At 38.3% G+C, this 19,901-nt stretch overlaps 3 protein-coding genes across 6 annotated transcripts; all 3 read right to left on the bottom strand.

The window, feature by feature from the left end:
* Positions 1-3,010: 3,010 nt before the first annotated feature.
* On the bottom strand, positions 3,011-5,647 carry LOC113772994 (serine/threonine-protein kinase-like protein CCR1). The gene has a single exon (XM_027317508.1). It carries the CDS (start codon positions 5,483-5,485, stop codon positions 3,149-3,151), a length of 2,337 nt encoding a protein of 778 aa, XP_027173309.1. The 5' UTR covers positions 5,486-5,647; the 3' UTR covers positions 3,011-3,148.
* A 2,978-nt stretch (positions 5,648-8,625) lies between these two features.
* On the bottom strand, positions 8,626-12,677 carry LOC113772995 (V-type proton ATPase subunit G1-like). Of its 4 annotated transcripts, none has more exons than XM_027317511.1 (4): positions 11,433-12,251; positions 10,617-10,717; positions 9,938-10,024; positions 8,626-9,276 (listed from the first exon to the last, which is right to left on the bottom strand). In XM_027317511.1, the coding sequence occupies exons 1-4, from the start codon at positions 11,521-11,523 to the stop codon at positions 9,220-9,222; spliced, it is 336 nt and encodes a 111-aa protein (XP_027173312.1). In that variant the 5' UTR covers positions 11,524-12,251; the 3' UTR covers positions 8,626-9,219. The 4 variants fall into 4 exon arrangements, with proteins under 4 accessions (XP_027173312.1, XP_027173313.1, XP_027173310.1 ...); XM_027317512.1 differs by lacking the exon at positions 8,626-9,276 and adding an exon at positions 9,534-9,588 and having other exon boundaries at positions 11,433-12,069; XM_027317509.1 differs by lacking the exon at positions 8,626-9,276 and adding an exon at positions 12,560-12,677 and having other exon boundaries at positions 9,694-10,024; positions 11,433-11,531.
* Positions 12,678-13,719: 1,042 nt separating this feature from the next.
* On the bottom strand, positions 13,720-15,507 carry LOC113772887 (aquaporin PIP2-2-like). Its single transcript, XM_027317384.1, has 4 exons — positions 15,048-15,507; positions 14,565-14,860; positions 14,266-14,400; positions 13,720-14,136 (listed from the first exon to the last, which is right to left on the bottom strand). Exons 1-4 carry the CDS (start codon positions 15,358-15,360, stop codon positions 14,017-14,019), a joined length of 864 nt encoding a protein of 287 aa, XP_027173185.1. The 5' UTR covers positions 15,361-15,507; the 3' UTR covers positions 13,720-14,016.
* Between the last annotated feature and the right edge of the window lie 4,394 nt (positions 15,508-19,901).

The following is a 19,901-nucleotide window of genomic DNA, read 5'->3' as shown; positions in this document are numbered from 1 at the left end:
CGCCCAGAACAAGTCATCAATGAAACATTGGACAGTTTATGGCTGACTGACTTCATTCAATGGACTCAAGCAGCCGATGTATGATGTATCATATATGCATGATGGCTGATTCCGACCAGGGACTTTTGCCCAAGGAGCAGTATTTTTGACAGGGTAACGACAATTCTTGATCGACTTTTCCACCGGTGCCTCAAGACATAAAAAGTGAACGGTTTTCCAGTCATAATAATCAAAGTTAGATTGACTTGGGCTCTGAGCGTTGGACACTGTAACAATGAAAACACTGGTAACTCACGGAGAAAGAGCAGCAGTCAAAAGGATCTGCTTCCACGGGTAACTCACGGATTAAAACCATGGTTCAAAGTCGCGATCGAGGCTCGACTGTTCTGCATCGATTTCAGCATATCGGTCACAGTTTTGACGAGGCGCAAATTTTTGAAATATTTAATATTTTAAAAATTATAAACAATGATAAATAAAAATAATTTAAAAATTTGTAAAAATAATAAAATTCGAGTTGATTCGGGACGACTCAATCGTTTCTATTCGTTTCGGAAACGTCTCGACCGAGTTGTCGGCGATTTATTATCTCAGAATCATCTTGTCCCTGTATCGGATCGGGAAGCCCCGTTCCGGCGACGATTCGGTCGAGTCATTTTTGTGTCAGCCGAGTCTTTGAACCATGATTAAAACCGTTCACAAGCAAGAATTTTGGCTCTCGGTCTAAACTCTCCTGTTGAGTCATTTTGATTATTACTTTTAGGAGTTTTTGTAAAAATTTACATGGTATTTATTTTATATATATATATATATATATGATTAAAAAATATATTTACGAAAAAAACATAAAAACTTTTCCGTGCAAAATTACAATCCAAACAAATCAAATCCACATTTGCTTTTTCTGCTGGACAGACCAATATAACAACAGAGAGATTGGCAACATAAAAGGTTTATTATCAAACACACTCGGTTTTCAGAAATAAAGGGTAAATGGATATGGAGAAGGAGGAATACTTCACGAAGTTTGTAGCCAGATTATCATGGAATCCCTTAACAAATTTTTAACTTCATGAAAATAGTACAAGTGCTGTCACTAGTGAGCTTTTGCACCACCAGGCGACCTAGATACTGCATACTAGTACATGACATATATGTGTTTGGATAGATTCATAGTGATAGATGCCAACCAAAGATCATGTATGGCTTTTGAGAGCTTGAAACCCATTCTATCGTAGTGATTCCGCTTACCAAACGGCTGGTAAGTACTTCTTAACAGAAAGGGTGATTTTTTGCAATTGCAGATTGTTCCCCTTTAATTTGAGACATTGCACAGACCGCCCTGAACTCGTTGAATTACCTAAAATTTCCTTCATTTAGTTCCAAATTTACATGGAAAAAGAACCTGTAGGAGGAAAAAGGAAAAGGAACAAGTTTTCCCAAGGAGCTCAGGGTTGCAGACCTTCACTTCAAGTCGTGGTTCACAAATTTCCAAAATCAAACTTGGTGCTCTCTCTATTGAGCGTAAATGGAACGACTTTCCCCTGCCAAAGATATAGCCCAACGAAATCTTATTCCAACTTTCAGCCAAGCTAAGGCTGCAGCAGTTTCGATTTTCAATCAAAGGGATTCGTTTAGGTTGCCGGACCCAAGGTCCCCAACCCAGGGGAGTCGAGACGAACACTGCCTTTGTCCTGCCCCAGCAGTAATCTTTCTCTCACCATTACTTAGCCCCAGATTCTTTCGACGTCCATTTCTTCTTTCTCTCTGGTTCATTCACCCACAATCAGTGATAACTAACTTCTGGGTACTGGTTTCTTTTTTTTTTTTATGTTCCCTTTTGCATTTTACTTGTGCTTTTATGCTATAGCTAAGAAATTAGAGGAGAATTATTTCATGCACAAGCGGTGGCCATGGTTGCCGTATGATAACTGTAATTTGCTTGGAACAAGCACCGAATGGAGAATTCTTATTCAATTTTCCTTCCACAATGACGTTTCTGTTTAGTTGGGTCTCTCGTTGCAGTTCTTATAATTTAACTTAAATTTTTTGAGTAATTTGTTGGTAAGGGTCTTCGTCTCGTGTTTATGAAGGCTGAGCTTTTGTAGGATTGAATGGATGGTGGATCTCTTGGTAGAATACTTGGTTCTTGATATGGGTACAAGGACATGCAGTCAAAGGATTTTCCATTTGTGTTGTTTTGATGATTGAAGATTATAGGGAAGAGAACGGCAAAGCTAGTGGCTGTAGCGGAGGACACTGAATGATTGAATGTGGCGGCGGTGATGAACTGATGATTGGAGATGGGAAGCGGCTTTTTTATTAAAAAAAAGAGAAGGTTTTAAGAGTGGGCATGTTAGGATAGTCGTTAAATATTTTTGCTTACATATGCAAATTGGGCTTTTTCTGTTACCAGAAACATGAAAATAGGTGTAATTGCTATAATTAGAGGGGCACTGAGGTTTCTCAAATTATCCATAGCATCGAACCCCTCTACTTTCTTCCCGCTCACTCTATAGTTATTTGATTTTAACACTCAAACATTTGCTTCCTTCTTACTTGGAAAGCGTGCTGTCTTCTTATACATAGAAGTGACTTTGGATATAGTCCCTTACAACCTCAGATTCTTCTTCCAATACTTGAGATGAAATGTGAGAAAGTGGTCTCAGGAGCACTAAAATTTGAACAATAAAATGATTTTATAGATGAGCCAATTGGGACAATCACAGGATGAAAGTATAGCTATGTTGTTGCTATCATCAAATGAATAGAATGCAACAAAAAACCCAGACAAGTTCGAAATGTTTCTCACAGTTCTGAGCAAAGTTTGTGTACACAAGGTTATCTCCAAAGTGCACACTGTTGAGAATATAGCAACTCAACGTTAACTCCAAAATGTAAACAAGAAATAGGGTGGTACGGTTAAGTAAAGAGACCCCCAAAAAAAAAAAAAAACAAATGAAATTTCGATTCCCTGCCTCCTTGAACAAGATAGAGAGAAGTTATTTAAGCAACATAATTTACAAGAAGCTCATTGAAAATGTACAGTTGCCCAAGAGCAGTATTTACCAGAATCTGCTATTTTATGTCTTTGTTTGTTGGATAATTAGATTAAAGAATGGAATAAAATCAAAGCTCCAACTTTAAACTACAATAACAATCCCTCCTTCACTAGATGCTCCAACAAAAGTACCAAATCCGACATGCTGGGCCGTTTGCACGGATCTTCCCTCAAAGCAAGCTCTGCTATATCTGCAAGTTTAAGTAGGGGTTCAACGTTTCTTGGTAAACCTATGCACCGGTCAATGATGGCAGCAGCTTTGCCCTGTCTAATTAGAGGCAAAGCGGAATCAACTAGACTCGGCGGCTGGCAATCGGCGTCATAAGCTTTTCTCCCACTGAGAATCTCTAACAGCACAATCCCAAAATTGAGAACATCAACTTTCATGTCTTGACTGATATCACCATCATTTGGAGTAAGAAGTGCAAAATCAGTGATTCTTGCTCCCCAATCAGCATCAAGAAGGATTTTTGAGCTCTTTAGATCACGATGTGCGATAGGCGGAACAACTTCATTGTGCAGGTATTCAAGTCCCTTTGCAGCCTGCATTGCAATTTTCAATCTCATGGCCCAATTTAAAGGAGAAAGGCCCCCGTGAAGGTGGTCATGAAGGGTCCCATGAGGCATAAACTCATAAACCAGAATCCTTTCTCCCATCTCTGTACAGCAACCCAACAGGTTCACAATATTAACGTGGCGAACCCTACAAAGGACCTCCAACTCTAATTCAAAGTCCCGGCTATTCGTGTGGATTATCGTGGCAGCATTTGCCCTCTTTACTGCTACTTGCCTCCCATCAGGGAGAACAGCTTTGTAAACAAAACCATTGTTTCCCCTACCAAGCTCATTGAACTCCTTGAAACCATTGGTGGCATCCTTCAGTTCTGAAAGCCGGAACACTTGGGCAATCCCAGGACACTGGACCACACACGAAGGAGGATTTGGATCACCGTTGATTTCAATCTCCTGCTCAGGTTTGCCAATGCAGGAAGCAAAATGTATCCTTTTTCCTCCTCCTCCTCCTCTTTTTGCAGATGCGACGCGGGGTAAGAGGTACCAGCCAAGTAAAATCAACATGAACCCTGAAGCAGAAGACCCAATTATAAGCAGCAATTCACGCAATTGATGCTGGTGCTTCTGCTTCATCTCCGGCGAAGATTGGAGCCCACAAATATCCCAGCAAGAGCTGTTCTGGCAGAGGGAGCAAGCCGTGCAAACCCTGTCAGCATTCTCAGTACAAGCACTCGAAGTAAAAAATCCTGCGGAACAATTCAGCGCACAAGGAGAACAAATCTTAAGATCTTTCCGAACACACAAGTTGGTCAGATCTGGCTCATTGAGAATGCTGGCGTTGAAGGCAAATTTTCCTTCACCACAAGTAGCAGGGCTGCATAATCCGGGACTGCATAACTGCAACGGAGGATCATAATCTAAAGGCGGAGGACCATTTGCGAACCAACAATCAAGTACTAGATCAGCCTCCCTGATGCCACAGGTAACAAAATCTGTGGAAGCAAGGGCAAGAAAACCAGAACTCTTAGGAACCAAAGACGTATTAAATTTCCCCCAGCATTCAACTCCGTGATCATCTTCTCGAATCCCACAAAAATGTTTTGCTCCAGCTGCCACCGAAACGAAGCGAATCCCATCTGGTAGAATGCCAAAAGAATCATTATTACCCCAACACTTGATTCCACCAGAAACTCGAGAGATGCCGCAAATGGAATCTATCCCTGAAGTCATGCTAAATAGATCTCCCGGTTCGCTGGAAACTTCCACAGTCTTAGAATATGGACCCCAGCAAACAAGGCCACCATCTCTAACAACTCCACAACTAAACCCATCGCCAGAAACAATTTTCTTGAAAGCAAGTGTACTCACATGCTGGTCATAAAAGAGGGTACTTGGCCTTGAGGTCAAGCCATTTTTCGATTGTGGAACAATGTCCCAGCAATCAACAGTACCCCAGTCGCCATCGGAGTAGTAAGTCCCTCGTATAGCGCAAACATGGTTCTGACCAGCCGCAATGTGAAAATAAGCATTGGGCTTGAAACTCGCAGGAACAAGATCAGAAATTAGGCCAGTGGAGTCCCAACAGTATGCCTGGGAGCTATTTGCTAAAATGCCGCAAAGAAATCCACGGCCACCGGTGAGAGCAGCCATTGCTGGGACTTCATCAGGATAAATGGGCGGTGGATTTGCAGACGAGGAAGAGTAGGATTTGTTGCCCCAGCAAATGACTTCTTGCTTGCCACTGGCGTCAATGGCACAGAAGACGCCGCTGTCACCGAAGGAAGCTGAAATTGGGCCCATTGAGCCGAACCCAGACACCAAATCCACGAAAAGGAGAAGTAAAACGAATGGGAGGGAAAAGAATGCGACGGTTTGAGGGGAGCGTATGAGAAATTTGGGAAGCTTTTTCATGATTTGATGCGCATGTGCAGGATTTTGAAACAGTAGAGAGGAGTACAAAAGTCATGGAGAGAGAGAAGCGGAAGGAGAGGAAGGGTAGTTGGTGTTGGGGTGTGTGCTGGAGCTGGGGTTTCACCGAGTCAGTAGTGTTGGTGGAAGTAGTAGTATAGTTGATGGGGAGCTGATGAGGAAAGAACGTGGGGGTCGCCATTTTTACAGTTTCTTGGCTTTGGCCCTGTTGCCTGTTGGTGGCTGTTAAGTTGTCAACTAGCTATTTGACTGTTGAGTTGGTTATTAAAGTACTGCTCCTCCTTGTATTTCCGGAAAGTTAAGCAGAGACAAATAAGGAAATTTATGTCCTGCGATTTGACTGCTGTCAACTTGCAATTTTTCTTTTCTTGAAAAAAAAAAATTACTGTAGTATTTTTTTTTATTATGTTATATGGTAATTGAGATAAAAAGATTATTAAAAACTATATAAAAAATATTCATAAAAAATTAAACTTTTTTTTTAAAAAAAAGGCAATCCAAACAAGACTTAAAACAATCATGGATTTTTTTTTCTAATGGGTGTCTTCATGTTATTGTTAGTACGGAAAATTGACCATATGAATACAGACTCGTATCATATTTAGTGTATTCTTATATTTAGATATTCTTTCAATTTTATTTTATTTTTATCAAAAATTAACACACGAGACTCTTAACAAGTGCCTTCGGACACTACTCAGCGAACCGGTTTTATATATTTAGTGAACCGCCTAGAAATATATATATATATATATATATGTATACTGAATCCCGATTTTTTTAAAGCATATTCATACCTAATGACGATAAAAGAAGAATATATGCAATTTAGAGCAGAAATGTTATGAGGTTGGATCCTGGCCGGTTGGACTGGGAAGGGCCCAGTCAGCGTACGTACCGACTAGCATCTACGCAAAATCACATACTATTTGGGATCTGGCAAACATTTATCTAATCCAAATGATTCTAATCCCACAGCTTTCTAGAATTCTAGTATATGCACAAAATGGACATAACGATGGGCATGAGGACGCATAAAAGACAACCCACAAAATTGAAAAAAGATTACGTCGGACAAAATTGAGGGCTCCTTGTGGCAATGCACATGTTCTCAAATTTGGTAAATTTGAAGGTGGTTTTGTTGTACCCTAGAGGGATAACAAATGACTGGTTCACATGTGGCATGGTAGAACTAGTCAGCTGGGTCACAATCAAACTCAGTGATGAGCATTATCCCCAAATTAAATGGGATGAGTTTTCCGGATAAGTGTTTGGATAGCCATTATTTGATTTCAAATTATTTGTTTATATCATAAACATAATTTTTAATGCATTTTTTTTATTTTTTTAATTATTTATTTATCTCATATATATCACATCACAAAAAATATAACGATAATTATTTCAAATAATTTCCTATCCAAACACACTCGAATCTGATTATCTCTAATAACTTGATAATGGAAAAAAATGTTATCCAATATAGTAATACTCTTATCACTCTTATTAGAAAAAAGTGAAAAGATAATCTCATAGGTCTTCATATCTATCTACTAGCCTCTACAGGTAGATACTAAGAAACTATGGGTTTGTTTGAATTGTAAATTATTAGAGATATTTTTACTGTAGCACTTTTTGTAATGTGATGTATGTGAGATAAAAAGATAATTGAGAAAATAAAAAATTATGTTAAAAATTATAATGATGATGTAAGCAAATATATTTTACCAAATAAATCGCAATCCAAACAAACCGATAGATATATATTCCGATTCCACAATTGTAACTATAACTGTTCTTATAAGAGCTCGTTTCGATTCCGCTGTTTAAAGAAATAGAAACCCACGACTGCGATCAACCCTACTTTAATAGTAATAGCTAGCACCAGTAGTGTAGGCTGCATGTCGGAATGGGGAGCCAGGAAATTCCGGAATTGGCATCACGTGATGGTCCATTTTTTCTTGGTGTCACGTCAAACCTCGCCTGGCCTGGTTAATGGTATCACCTTTTCAACGTCAATTGAATCAAATGTATCTAGCAATAGCGCAGGATGGGATAGGCCGATGATCGTGGTCAACCCATGCCATCACGTTCACAACCTTTTAACTGATATCCAATCTCGAGCTCTAGTGACTTAGACAGAATCAAGTTAATTGTCAGTCAAGCCCACCGTTATTAACGACTACTAGTTGTTTACCCCCTGCTCTACTAGTACGATCTTTTCCGTCTGAGTATCAAGTTTATCTTCTACAAATTTTTTAATAATTTTAATTATAATAAATTTTAAAAATTTTCAATTATACATTTTTAAATATTTAAAAATTTACACATTTTAATAATTTTTTAAATAATTTTTACAGTAAATTATAGTAAAATTTTAGATAAATATCCAAAAAACTTATTTATTTGTCAAGTAGGGCCTAAGATTAGAGACACATCAGGGGCTGGGATGCAGGGGTCTCTTTTACCTTTTTGTTCCGCTGCTGCATAGCATGTGTGTGCGCTAAATATTAGCGGTCCAAATATGGGTGTGGGGACTTCAAATCTTGGGAGCCACCGAATCAAGGTTCGTTCAATGTATATGGATATTGGAATCTTTAATTTGAGCCCTGTGCTAAAAAAAATTCTCTCTTTCCCCGTCGGCCTCATCATGATGTTGTTCCCCGAAACGTCCCTTTAATATCTGCCCTTTGACAAATATGCTCTGCACGGTCTTCTACTCCAGCATCTATCCATTAATTCATACCATGCACTCAGTATTTTTCTGCTCGGTCGTTCAAAATCACATTTATATCTGCCAAATTTCTCGTACCCCATGAATGCACTTTATATTTCAATTTGTTTGTAGCTGGCCGGCAAAAAAAAAACAATAGTGTGGTACGGGATATATGGAGTAGTATCATAATCAAATGCTTCTCGTCATCTTCTTTGCATGTGACCTGTCCATAAAGAGAAGGAACATGAGATTTGCTGTGTGGATTTTTGGACATTTGATACTACAACCCTCCATCGCCGCGGACATGCATTCGCAACTGGTTACAGTCGTGCCTCTTGTTTATACAAAAAGAAAAACCCCAACTTTTGTTAGATGATCATCCGATGGTAGTATTTCCTTTGCAAACTGAACCATTCTCAAAGCAGTCTCCTGTCCTTTTAAGAGCAGAGTAGGCAGGAGAAGACAAACAGGAACAAGTAATCAGTGAAGATGCTGTTTTAAAGGCTGTCATCGTTGGAAGATGGAAAAGAACCCTTTTTTTTTTTTTTTTACATCTGTCAAGGAGCAACCATCCAAGTAACCGAGATAGTGAGATCCATTGGCAGAATATTTTATTGGCTTTGGAGTGGAATCAACTTGATCGGTTAACCCGATTTTAAAGCCATTAAGAATTCAGGCTGAGAGATCTAATCGGAGTAAAATCAGATCTCTTCCGTACCCCGCATTTACATTCTTCCTGGGGTTACGGATGCTACGGTTACATGCCTGCAGAGAGAGCAGCTTCCTTATACTGCGGGGTTTAGTGTCTAAACACAACAACAGCAAAGCAATACAGCGGAAGTGCGGATCTGGTGAAGTGAAGATTGGTGATACTGAAGACAATGTCCTCTGCTCAATTTTGTGGTACAATTATTGCAGACTGGTTGGGAAGCATCAGTAAGACAGCCACCACTTAGACAGCCTACAATGTGTCAAATGTCCTCCTTCAAGAAATCACAGGTTATCTCATCTCAAGTGCAAAAATGAAAGTCCCAAAATAAAAGCCGTGTGGCACTCCCTGCAATATTGTACCAGAAAGAGTGAATAACAATAATAATAAGTCAAATGTTGTTGAGGGCCATTGCCATTGCCATTGCCATTGTACTGCAAATCGATGAAGGTCACTTCAGTTATCTGCTTGGTTTAAAAATTAGACAGAACAGGACCCCTAGTACATCAACGAACAGTTTTTCTATTTTTTTGGGTTTTGTTAGGGGGGAATGGGATGGGATGGTTAGGAACGAATCACAACTTCGCATTGAGCTCCTTCACGTGCCGGTGAAGTCCAATATATATAACTCAACTATTCATGCTATTATCTGCATAATTTCTTCAAACAGAATACTATTCAGCAATTTTGAATGCATTTCATCAGCAGGCAAGATAAGTTAATTTAGTGCGAAACAAATGATTCAACCTCCTTGCAAGGTGAAAAATGAGCATAAACATTTGTACAAAAACATATCTCCTCTTCCATTTTCTTTTTTGGAGGAGTTAGAAAGCAGTCATTAAGTCAAAGGAGCACACAGATCACAAGTTGGAAAATTCGTAATAACATATAAAAAGTTCTTGGTTTGTAGTTCTACATATCAACATAAGTCTATAGAGCAGCTTAAAGTCTTTTAAGTTATAACAGTTGTGGCATGCTTAAAAAGCATGGAGACAATTCCATTGCGCACACTCGCAGCCTCCATTTGCAGGTGATTGATCTTTCCTTCTGTTTCTTGTTCGAGGCGCTTCATGATGGCTCTCAATTCTCCGGAATTCTAAGCATAGAAACAAAACATTGGACAATTATGTCAGTAACAAGAGAAGAGATAGGTGATAAGTGGCAAAAGTTCTTGCAGCTCAAGGCTGTCTAAAGTAAAATATCACATGGGTTCTCCTAAAATGGCATTGATTACCATGGAAAAATACTCAAAACTGAAACTACGGTATGAGATATAGCCCCCAAACCTAATAATATTGTCTAAGACTAATAATTTAAAAACAAATGTGCACAAAACACTCTCTGGGTTACTTTGTCTTTACAAAAAGCACCTCCTCAGATCTGAAGTATATATGTTAGAGCAAATCGGACTTTCTCTTGGAAAATAAAGGTTAAACTGTTAATAAGTTTTAACAAATTCTGGCTCTGTCCTGGTATGTCAAACTTTGGAAATTAGGTAATTGTTGCATTCCAACATGACTCCCAAAACTGCATGGTATGCTAAACCTGAGTTAGACATACACAAACAAGGAATTAAGATCTCAGATATCTCAGCCAACACAGAGCTGCTCTCAAAATTATAATGCACAAATGTCAAATTCAAGCTCTCGCAGATGGTGCTCAAGACTAAGATTTAGTACGGTAGCTACCTCTGCCTCGTTCTTTCGGAACTCGAGCTCCATTTCTCTATGATGTCCAGCTACCTCCTTTTCAGCCTCTTCCTTGGCTTGTGTAAGTTTGCGTACTCTCTCTGGAATAAAGGACACGAGTTTTCACGGAACCCAAAAAAGAGAACTAGGTCCTAATTTCGACATCATGAAATTTTCACCAAGGATCTGCACCAATTTTACAAGCTAAATATATTACATATTTTTGTGTTAGTTAAGATTTTCTAGCTCTATATTAAGAGTAATAATGCCATAAGCTGGGGGTGCTTATTTCAACCTTCATTTAGAGAATCCTCGATCGTCAACGACCTCCATGAGGTTATCAGTACAGTCTTGAAACAATAATTTGCATACTAGGCATGAGGCAATTGTATTTGCTACTGTAATCAAATTCATTTTATAAACTCCAACACTCTGCAACTAATATTTCCTTCTTACATTATCATAGTTAAGCAACATTTTCAGCTCAAAAAAGATACCGCAATCAGTATGGCTTAGAATGAAGATGCATTCAAGCCAGGGAAGACATGCATACTCGTGTAATTAATGATTATCAAAAGGAGTTTGCAGAATCCAAACATCAAAAGCTATCCGTTATCTATTCATCAGAGGGACAAAACAGTCAATCTCTCCCTCTTCAATGATCCTATGAATCATTCACATTCAAGTCATAAGCACAGACAGTCTGGGAAGACTAGCACTAGATTTTTATGGAGGACATACGGCATCAAAATCATGCATCTGCTGCAAATTCAGATCACACTTAAAAACACAAGCACAAAGTGAAAGAGGGTTTACCAGTTTTGGCAGCATTCACAATTTGCTGAGCTTCATGTTCTGCAGCCAGAAGTAATCGAACAACAATTTGGCGCCTGTTGGCTGCGTCCATTGTGCATGCTGTAAAAGCAGTATAAGAGATGACAACAAAGGCAACGAGGAAGAAGTTTGAAAGTCGACAATAGCAAGTTGCTCAAGAGAAAACGTAGAAGCAAAGCAGATACTGGAACCGTACAATCATAAAATGGTGGCTTTGAATTAAATAACTAAAGAAATATCTTGGTGATGTTTATGAGGAGGAAAACGTAAGAAATGGGCACCACAGAGAACAATTCAAACCCTCCACTCCTGAAGAGTTCTCGTCACCAAAAAGCCTCCCTTAATCAGAATTGAATCAAGGACAAGGGACTATCCACGAACACATTGAAATTTCAACGGCTAATCAGCCCATTTTGGAAAAGCCACAATCCAATTCCTCAAGCGCCTGAAGCGATTAATATCACCCCAATAATTCACAATAAAATAGAACTGCTGTACTTATCAACATATCTTGGTTAGGGCCTAGAGGTATTTGTTCCTCATCTTAGAACAAAGGTCCAATCCCACCTGTCCCCAGGCCCCCTTCCGCAGTCTCGTAATTTGCATTGTTTCAGACTAGTATCAACTAAACTAACCCCAAAAAATTTTTTTTAAAAAAAAGACACTAGTAGCAATCAATCCTCCACCAACAGCATAGTAACTCCAAGGGCGGCATTAAGTAAACCGAAGAACCGCATAACAGTAATTACTCAATAAAGAAATTATAAATTCAAGACAATGATGCCTATTCTGTGGCACCAAAAACTTTTCCACCACGACGAATCAAAAGGTAAATTAGAAGGGCTTAAGGAAGTCTACGTAAGCCCATATGTCCAACATCAAACGAGGACAACTAGTAAAATTAATCTGTATTCGTCAAGGACCCCGGGGCCCGGTGGGTGCAGCAATGGGGCCAACGAAGGCAGTTATGACAAAAGACGACGCGATAATGCGAAAAGAGTTTAAAATGAAGCAAACAAACCATGAAACCATCAGTAACAGTAGGAAGGGGAGAGGGGCTAAAGCGTATGCCGATGTAAATAACAACGGGGACGAATGGGATGTAGTACCTGGTGGTGATCGGTGATGGATTATTTTGATCTAAAATTGAAGATAAATTCGGTAGAATCTGAGAATCGGGGAGGAGATAGTAGTGGAACGTCTCTTACTTTCTACCGGCACCGCACTGTATTGTCACAATCGCTCTGTTCTGTTCCGTTTCGGCTCGCTACTTACTACTGCTACTGCCAGTGTTGTCGTTTTCTCGACTTTGGGCTGTCTTTTCTGTATTCCGTATCAGAGTGGACCCCCAAAGATAGCCTAATAAGAGTCATCTCATGAAATCAAAAAGTTGGGCTTCATTTAACATATTGTGATACATGCGCACATTTGTTGGGCTGATTCTAGTTGGTGGCTTTTTATGGTGTGATTTAGACATATTCCATCCTCAAAGCCCAGCTCAACTAAAACTGCTACTGACGTTAAAATCTCCCTTGAGTGGAGCGGGGCTGAATAAAGAAATTTTCTATTCTTTTGCCAACAATCTTTCCGTTTGGATTAGCTGTTTTTGGGGTGTTTTTGAAAAACTTTGTTGTAGCAGAGTTTTTAGAGTATATTTTGAAATATTTTTAGAAAATATTTTGAAATATTTTTTATTGGCACTTTATTATGAGATATTTGGTAAAATTTTAAAAAAATTTAAACTAATTTTTAGATTATCTTTTAGAGTACTTTGTTGTAACTTTTATCGTATTTGAAAAACACTCTAAAAACAGGAGATCCAAACAAAGCCAGTTAAGCAAGAAGCAACTAAATTCATCCCACGAGGGAATACCAAAAGGGATTAATCGAGATGCGCCTTATAGCAGAAACTTCAAAAGTCCCAAGAGAAAAAGCTAACAAATTTGACACAAAAATTTAGAAAAAGAAAAACCTTGAGAACGTCAAAAGGACCAAAAACAAAAAAAAAGATATTAATCCTAAATAACAACAAAAGGAATATAATAAATTTTAGAGTTGATCCAGTAATTAATCCAGTAGTTAGGAGAGAGCTTGTTCTTTCTCCCGTCCAATTTAGAATTCGAACTTGTACCTAAAGGGGTGGAAAGGTTGTCCCGTGGCTCATTCCTTCCATTATTAATTTAGAATTCGAATCTCGAGTGTGATCTTTAGAGTGGAAAAGGTGGGAGGATTGTAAAAAAAAGAAAAAGAAAAAAGGGAACATGACAGATTATTTCAGACAAACATAACTTCGCTAGCGGATTTATTATTATTTTTGATGACTACACTGAAAGGTAAAGGCTAAAAAAAACAAAGAGAGAGAGAGAAGCCCGGCCCGGTACAAGGATGACTTTAGGCACAAATAAAACTAGTGCCCACTGCCGAGATAGAAAAGCAGGCAACTCATTATACACAACTTATTAATGGAAGGACTGCTTGATTTTGCCTCCCAGGCCCAGAGTGGGCAGTCTTCCGTTCCGTTGCATGCTGATGCAGCATACAGACAAGAGTTGCGGTGCTTAATTAATTAATAGGGAGTGCTGCTCTTGAATGAGCCCAGAGCTTTCACTGCTCCTGCTCTTAGAAGGTACTGGTGGTATAATGCAGCAATTGCAGCACCAATGAATGGTCCAACCCAGAAGATCCACTGCAATTAAAAACAAAACCCAAAAAAAAAAATTTGTCAAAGCTAACTATAAATCTGTGATATTGCTTTTCCCGTCCGTAGCTATGAACCATTAAAGATTAGGATGCAGAATGCGAAAGTTGCACGTACATGATCGTCCCATGCCTTTCCGTATATGACGGCAGCTCCAAAGCTTCTTGCTGGGTTAATACCAGTGCCAGTTACCGGGATGGTAGCCAAGTGAACCATGAATACTGCAAATCCAATTGGGAGTGGTGCCAGTACCTTTTCATCAAAATACGTAGCACATTACGATCAGTTAGATACTCTTACTTCATCAAAAAATGAGCAAAACTTCTTTCTTTTTTTAAAAAATAAAAAAAAATAAAAAAATTTCCCCCTTCTCTTTTCTGGGTGAAGATTGAAATTTAATAGAGAGTACCACTCACAGGAACGTGAGAGTCTCGTGCATTTCTCTTGGGGTCAGTGGCGGAGAAAACAGTGTAAACCAGGACAAATGTACCAATGATTTCAGCTGCCAATCCGGTGCCAGTGCTGTAGCCGTCGGATAGCCCATTGGCACCACCGCCGTACCTTACGTAGTAAGCCCTTTGGAAAGCCTTAACCAGCCCACAGCCACAGATGGCCCCCAGGCACTGAGCCACCATGTACAAGACTGCTCTGACCAGGGACACCTTCCTACCCAAGAATAGCCCAAATGTCACTGCAGGATTAATGTGCCCTCCTGTAGTAAAGTCACGAGTTTGGCCATCATATCAGTACAAGTGCTACTTTAAAATGATTACACTACTGACTTTTGTGTGGAATTAGTGATAGCAATTCTGCAACTTAAAAAGGAAAATAAAGAGGATGGTAGAATATCCATAAGATTAGAGAAGAAGGTAGTCTATATTCTTTGTTCAGCTACGCACCAGAAATGCCAGCGGTGCAGTAAACAAGGATGAAGATCATGCCCCCGAAGGCCCAGGCAATACCCAGGATGCCAACACCCCCACATATATCTCCGTTGGCCTTGGTGTCAGATTGGCTTTTATAACCAATCACCGTTAAAACCGTGATGTAGAGGAACAAGAGGGTGGCGATGAATTCAGCGATGATGGCTCTGTAGAAGGACCATTGGGTGAGTTCTTCGGGGTCAACAAGGGGTGCTGGAGGCGGGTCTTGGTAGTCCTTGGCCCCGTAATGTTCATGAGTACTGCCCCCAACCTCAATATCCTTCGCCATCTTTGCTGCACCCACCTAGATGATCTCTTTTGCTAATACCAGCTGCTACAAACAAGTATGTGCACGAATTGGATTGTTGGAGAAGCTAGAATATTGTAGTATCGCAAGACACGACTTGGGATGACTGATGACAAGAGTCTGGGAGATGGCAGGGGTATTTATGGGGACTCAGATCAGTGATCGGGTCAATAATTAAACGAAAAGCTTTTGCCGCCCCCATCACACTCAATAATGTTTTTTTTAGACTACGTGACCACCGGGACCTAACCTCAGTACTATTCTGTGTATTTCCTGTTATTTATCGGTGCACTTGTGATTAGTCTCTTTTAAGTTTTTAATGGCTTCGTCCCGTTTCTTGTCCTTTTAATGTAGAAGTACATATATGTGTAGAATACTGACCTTTGACATATATGTGTGTGTGTGTGTGTGTTTTGCAATTAAGATTTAGATAGATGAGAGATTAGTCACGGGACATTTGAAAATGAGTAATAGAGAGTTTGCTTTTGTGTTTTTAAGTGTTATTATTTCAATATCCATTGTTATTGTATTAATGCAAATATGGTGCAATATAACTGAAACTTAATCTACTGGTCCTAGTATTTTGTACTGGTATTTGAAGTCAGACGGTGATCAAATGGTCATCTTCACGTTGTTTTTGATCATGTAGAAGGTTTTATGATAGATTTGCTTATGCGGTTTGAGAGGTGCAAACAAGTTGAGTTTAATCGAATAACTCGCGAGTTTACTCGGTCAAAATTTGAATTTGAACTCGTATTGACCGAATTCGAATTCAAATTCGAACAGTTAAAACTACTTGACGAGTTAAACTTGAGTTTAATATATAAAACTCGAAATCTCATCAAACTTAATTGAACTTGACATGTATACATGTTTATGTTTTACTTTTTTTTATTAGTATGAACTGTCTATTTTTTCCTTTATTTAAAAATATATAGAATATAATTTTATATTTTTTAAGTTTGATTAAACTCGATTAAGCTCGACTGAACTCGAAGTAAACTCGATTAGGCTTGATAAGAACGAGTTCGAACTCAAACTCAAGTAATGCAAAATAAAATCGAACTCAAACTCGAGCTAGACTTTCAAGAGTGCAACGAGCCCAAACCTAATTTCAAGTTCAAGTTTTTTATTTTGAATCAAATTCGAATAGTGTACTATTCAAGTTTGACTCGACTGAATTACATACTATTATCATTTTGTCGATCGCGCTATATAGCTGAAAACTATTATAGTAAAGCTATTTTATTCTCTCTATTTTATTGGAGTGTTATACTTGTTATTTTAGAATGTTTCAAAATGTTCACCATCTTATAAAAGTTAAAATTAATTTTGATATCTGTTTTCAATGTTATAAAATTTTAATTTTAAATTTTTTAGAGTAACTTTGAAAACAAATCTACTAACATGTTGTTCAAAATTAAAATCCCAAAAGATGAAAATAATTTGGAATTGAGGAAGTTACTTAAAATACTTCAACAAAATGAGAGGTTTTTGGACAAATTTCTGGACGAGGGGGTTGAAGTGAACTTTAAAGCACATGTCAAATCAGATGACAATGCCGACACATCACTACGAACCGACCATCATCATCATGGGCCATGCATTTAGAACTTAGAAGCACCACCACCGCCCATTCCAAGCTAATTCCACATTTTTGTATCGCCTCCGCCATTCAGATATTGCCACTTCATCCCAGCCGCCATGGACCCTATTTATTCATCACTTGCCAATTATTGAAAATAAAATATGTCTCCGAGAGAAAATTGTGGAGAGTGCCCGGTTATTGTTGCGCCAGATGTCCACCCGAATTAAAGCCTTTGGAATTAAGAACAATTGTGGACAATATCAATTGGTCGGTTGCCCAATCTCCTGTCCTCCATGAATTCTATTCCTCCTTTTGAATTTCATTTTTTTTTAGAGTGAAACGTGAAAGAATTCGATATAATCAAATACCACCCAGATGAAATCATGGTCGACCCTTCTAGTTTTGGACCTTTCTGCTGACACCATATGAATCAAGGTACATCCACGTACTGACATTAACGTGTATTTTCCACTTGGGAAAGTAAGAAGAAGCTCAAAGCAGTGGCTTCTTACGATATAATTTGGTGTGGTGGTGCCCTTAGGAGTCCGTCAATGCTACTTTTGTGATATTTATTCCATAAGTGTTGTTACTAATAAATTCGTTTGGATGTTATGATTTTTGGATGTTTATATGAAACTTTAATATAGTTTATTGTAAAATTTGTGCATTTGAAGGTTTGTAAATATTGAAAACTTGATGCGTTTGAATTAGCTGTTTTTGGTAGTATTTTTGAAAAATTTTATTGTAATAGAGTTTTTATAGTATATTTTAAAATATTTTGAGATATTTAAGAGTCGAAGAGTATTTACAATATATTTTGAGATATTTTTTAAATATTAAAAAAATTTTAAAGTACCTTTTAAAGTATTTTTTAAAAATTTTAATAATATTTAAAAAATTAGTGAATCCAAACAGAAATTGAAAAACTTATCTCTTTTTCTTTCTTTTCCCTCTTCTCCTTCCTCACCACATCACCGCTGTTGTTTCTCCTCCCCCTTCCCACTATTGCCACTTCCCCTGCCATCACCTCACCCTTCTCTTCTCTTCTCCATCTTCCTTATTATTCCCTTCTCATGCCATCCTTTTCTCCCTCATCCTGCCCCCTTTTCCTCCCTCTCCACTATAACTAGAGGTCACGTGATCTTTCCCCTCTCTCCTGGCATGAGAGGGAGGGAGGGAGGTACGAGGAGGAAGGATCGGACAGTGGGAAAGGGGGGGGGGAAGAAGGTTGGGGGCAACAGCGATGATAGTGGGTTAAAACGTGAGGGTGGTAACGGAAGAGAGAAATGGGTATGTGTTTTTTAGTAAATTGGAGTGTGTATTTTAAAAAATTTATGAGGTTTTAGGAAGTTAGTGGAGATAAAATTATTAAAATTTTTGTATAATAAAAAAAACCAGGGTGCCGCACACAATCATAGGTTTCAACTCCAGTAATGACTTTTGTTGAAATAATTAATCATAATTCCAGATTAACTTTCAAAAATCGGCAACTCTTGAAGGTAACTCAGGGACTTAACTACACAACCCAAATCCCTCCCAGAACCGACGTGGGACACAATCATAGGTGGGGAAGGAATTTGTGAGCTTTTCGGTGCCAACCCCACACTCACTTCCTTCTCTATTTGGCTACGAAGTGCCAATGCAGATACTAGTAACAAAAGTGGAACAACTTAATTAGCTTTTTACGGGCTGATAGCAATAATAAGTAGGCGTTTATGGTTCCAACATCTTTGGTCGTAAATTATTCTTCTAAAGTTTAGCTCGTATCATATAGATTCAGCAAATATTATATATTTACCTCTTGATTCGAGTTCAGTTGCGCTACACATTGCTTTGAGCATCAGGCTTGGCAATCGCAGTTTAGAAAATTGCTACTTTTTCTATGTATTTTTTTAATCAAGAATTCAAATTTTAAAAAAATAACTAAAGGAATGTTCTTTAATAATCATATAGGATAATAATAAAAAAAGGAGATCAACAAGCATATAAATTTTCGTTGACAAGAAAACTTTTTTAAAATATTACACTTAAAAAATATATCAGCAATTACTAGGAATGCCACACTGTATCTCATGGTCTAAAGGCTATGAATTTTGTATAATCCTTGGATGGTTACAGTTGACACAGGTCGATGGCCCTAAAATTAACCGATATCAAATCAAGCTTGACACCTAAACCCAAACTTACATGCTTACTATATTGCTAGTAAATGTAAACTTTTAATTTAAAATCTGCATTTTAGAATGAATCAAGTATAACAATTGAAGAATTTTGATATCAATTCTCATTTATTTTTAAAGTAAAAATATTAAAATTTCACGTAAATAGACAATTACTATCGTACAACAAATAAAATAAAATGTAATAAGGCATCTTATGTCCTATAAACTAATCAAAGTTAATAAAGTCAATTTTTTATTTAGTATATTCCATCTGACACCTAAATATTGATCATACCGAACATTAGAAACTGAATTAACATTCCATTCGGACTTATTACCAAATTTTGAAACCATATAATTTTTTCCCTTCTGGATGGAAATGTATTCTGGGCAGAAACGCCTTTCCATTCTGGGCATTCGAGCTAACGAGGATTACAAATTAAGATCTGGGGCGTGTATTTAACCATTCCACTAACAATACTCAAAACAGGAATCTGTACACAACATTTCATTGCCATAACATCAGCAGAAAGGCATCATCATCCTCATCATCATCCTAGCCCTCAGATTCTTCTTCTCTTGCCCAGGAGAATAATTGCTGGCCTTCTGAGCTAAAATGGCAAGCGGTGGTGAGACCTCAATCCAAGAATGCAAGTACTGGTGAACCCGCTTCCCTATCAAGGTACCATTAATTGGTTCGGGCACAATGCCCCATTTGCTTCGACTGTTGCCAAAGATTTTAGCAAATGCAGTCCCGTTTGTCAAGTGAGTTT

This window comes from Coffea eugenioides, chromosome 6, assembly GCF_003713205.1.
Source record: "Coffea eugenioides isolate CCC68of chromosome 6, Ceug_1.0, whole genome shotgun sequence".
NCBI lineage: Eukaryota > Viridiplantae > Streptophyta > Magnoliopsida > Gentianales > Rubiaceae > Coffea > Coffea eugenioides.
The sequence above is the reverse complement of the archived record's forward strand: the minus strand, read 5'-3'. Positions and strand labels throughout refer to the sequence as shown.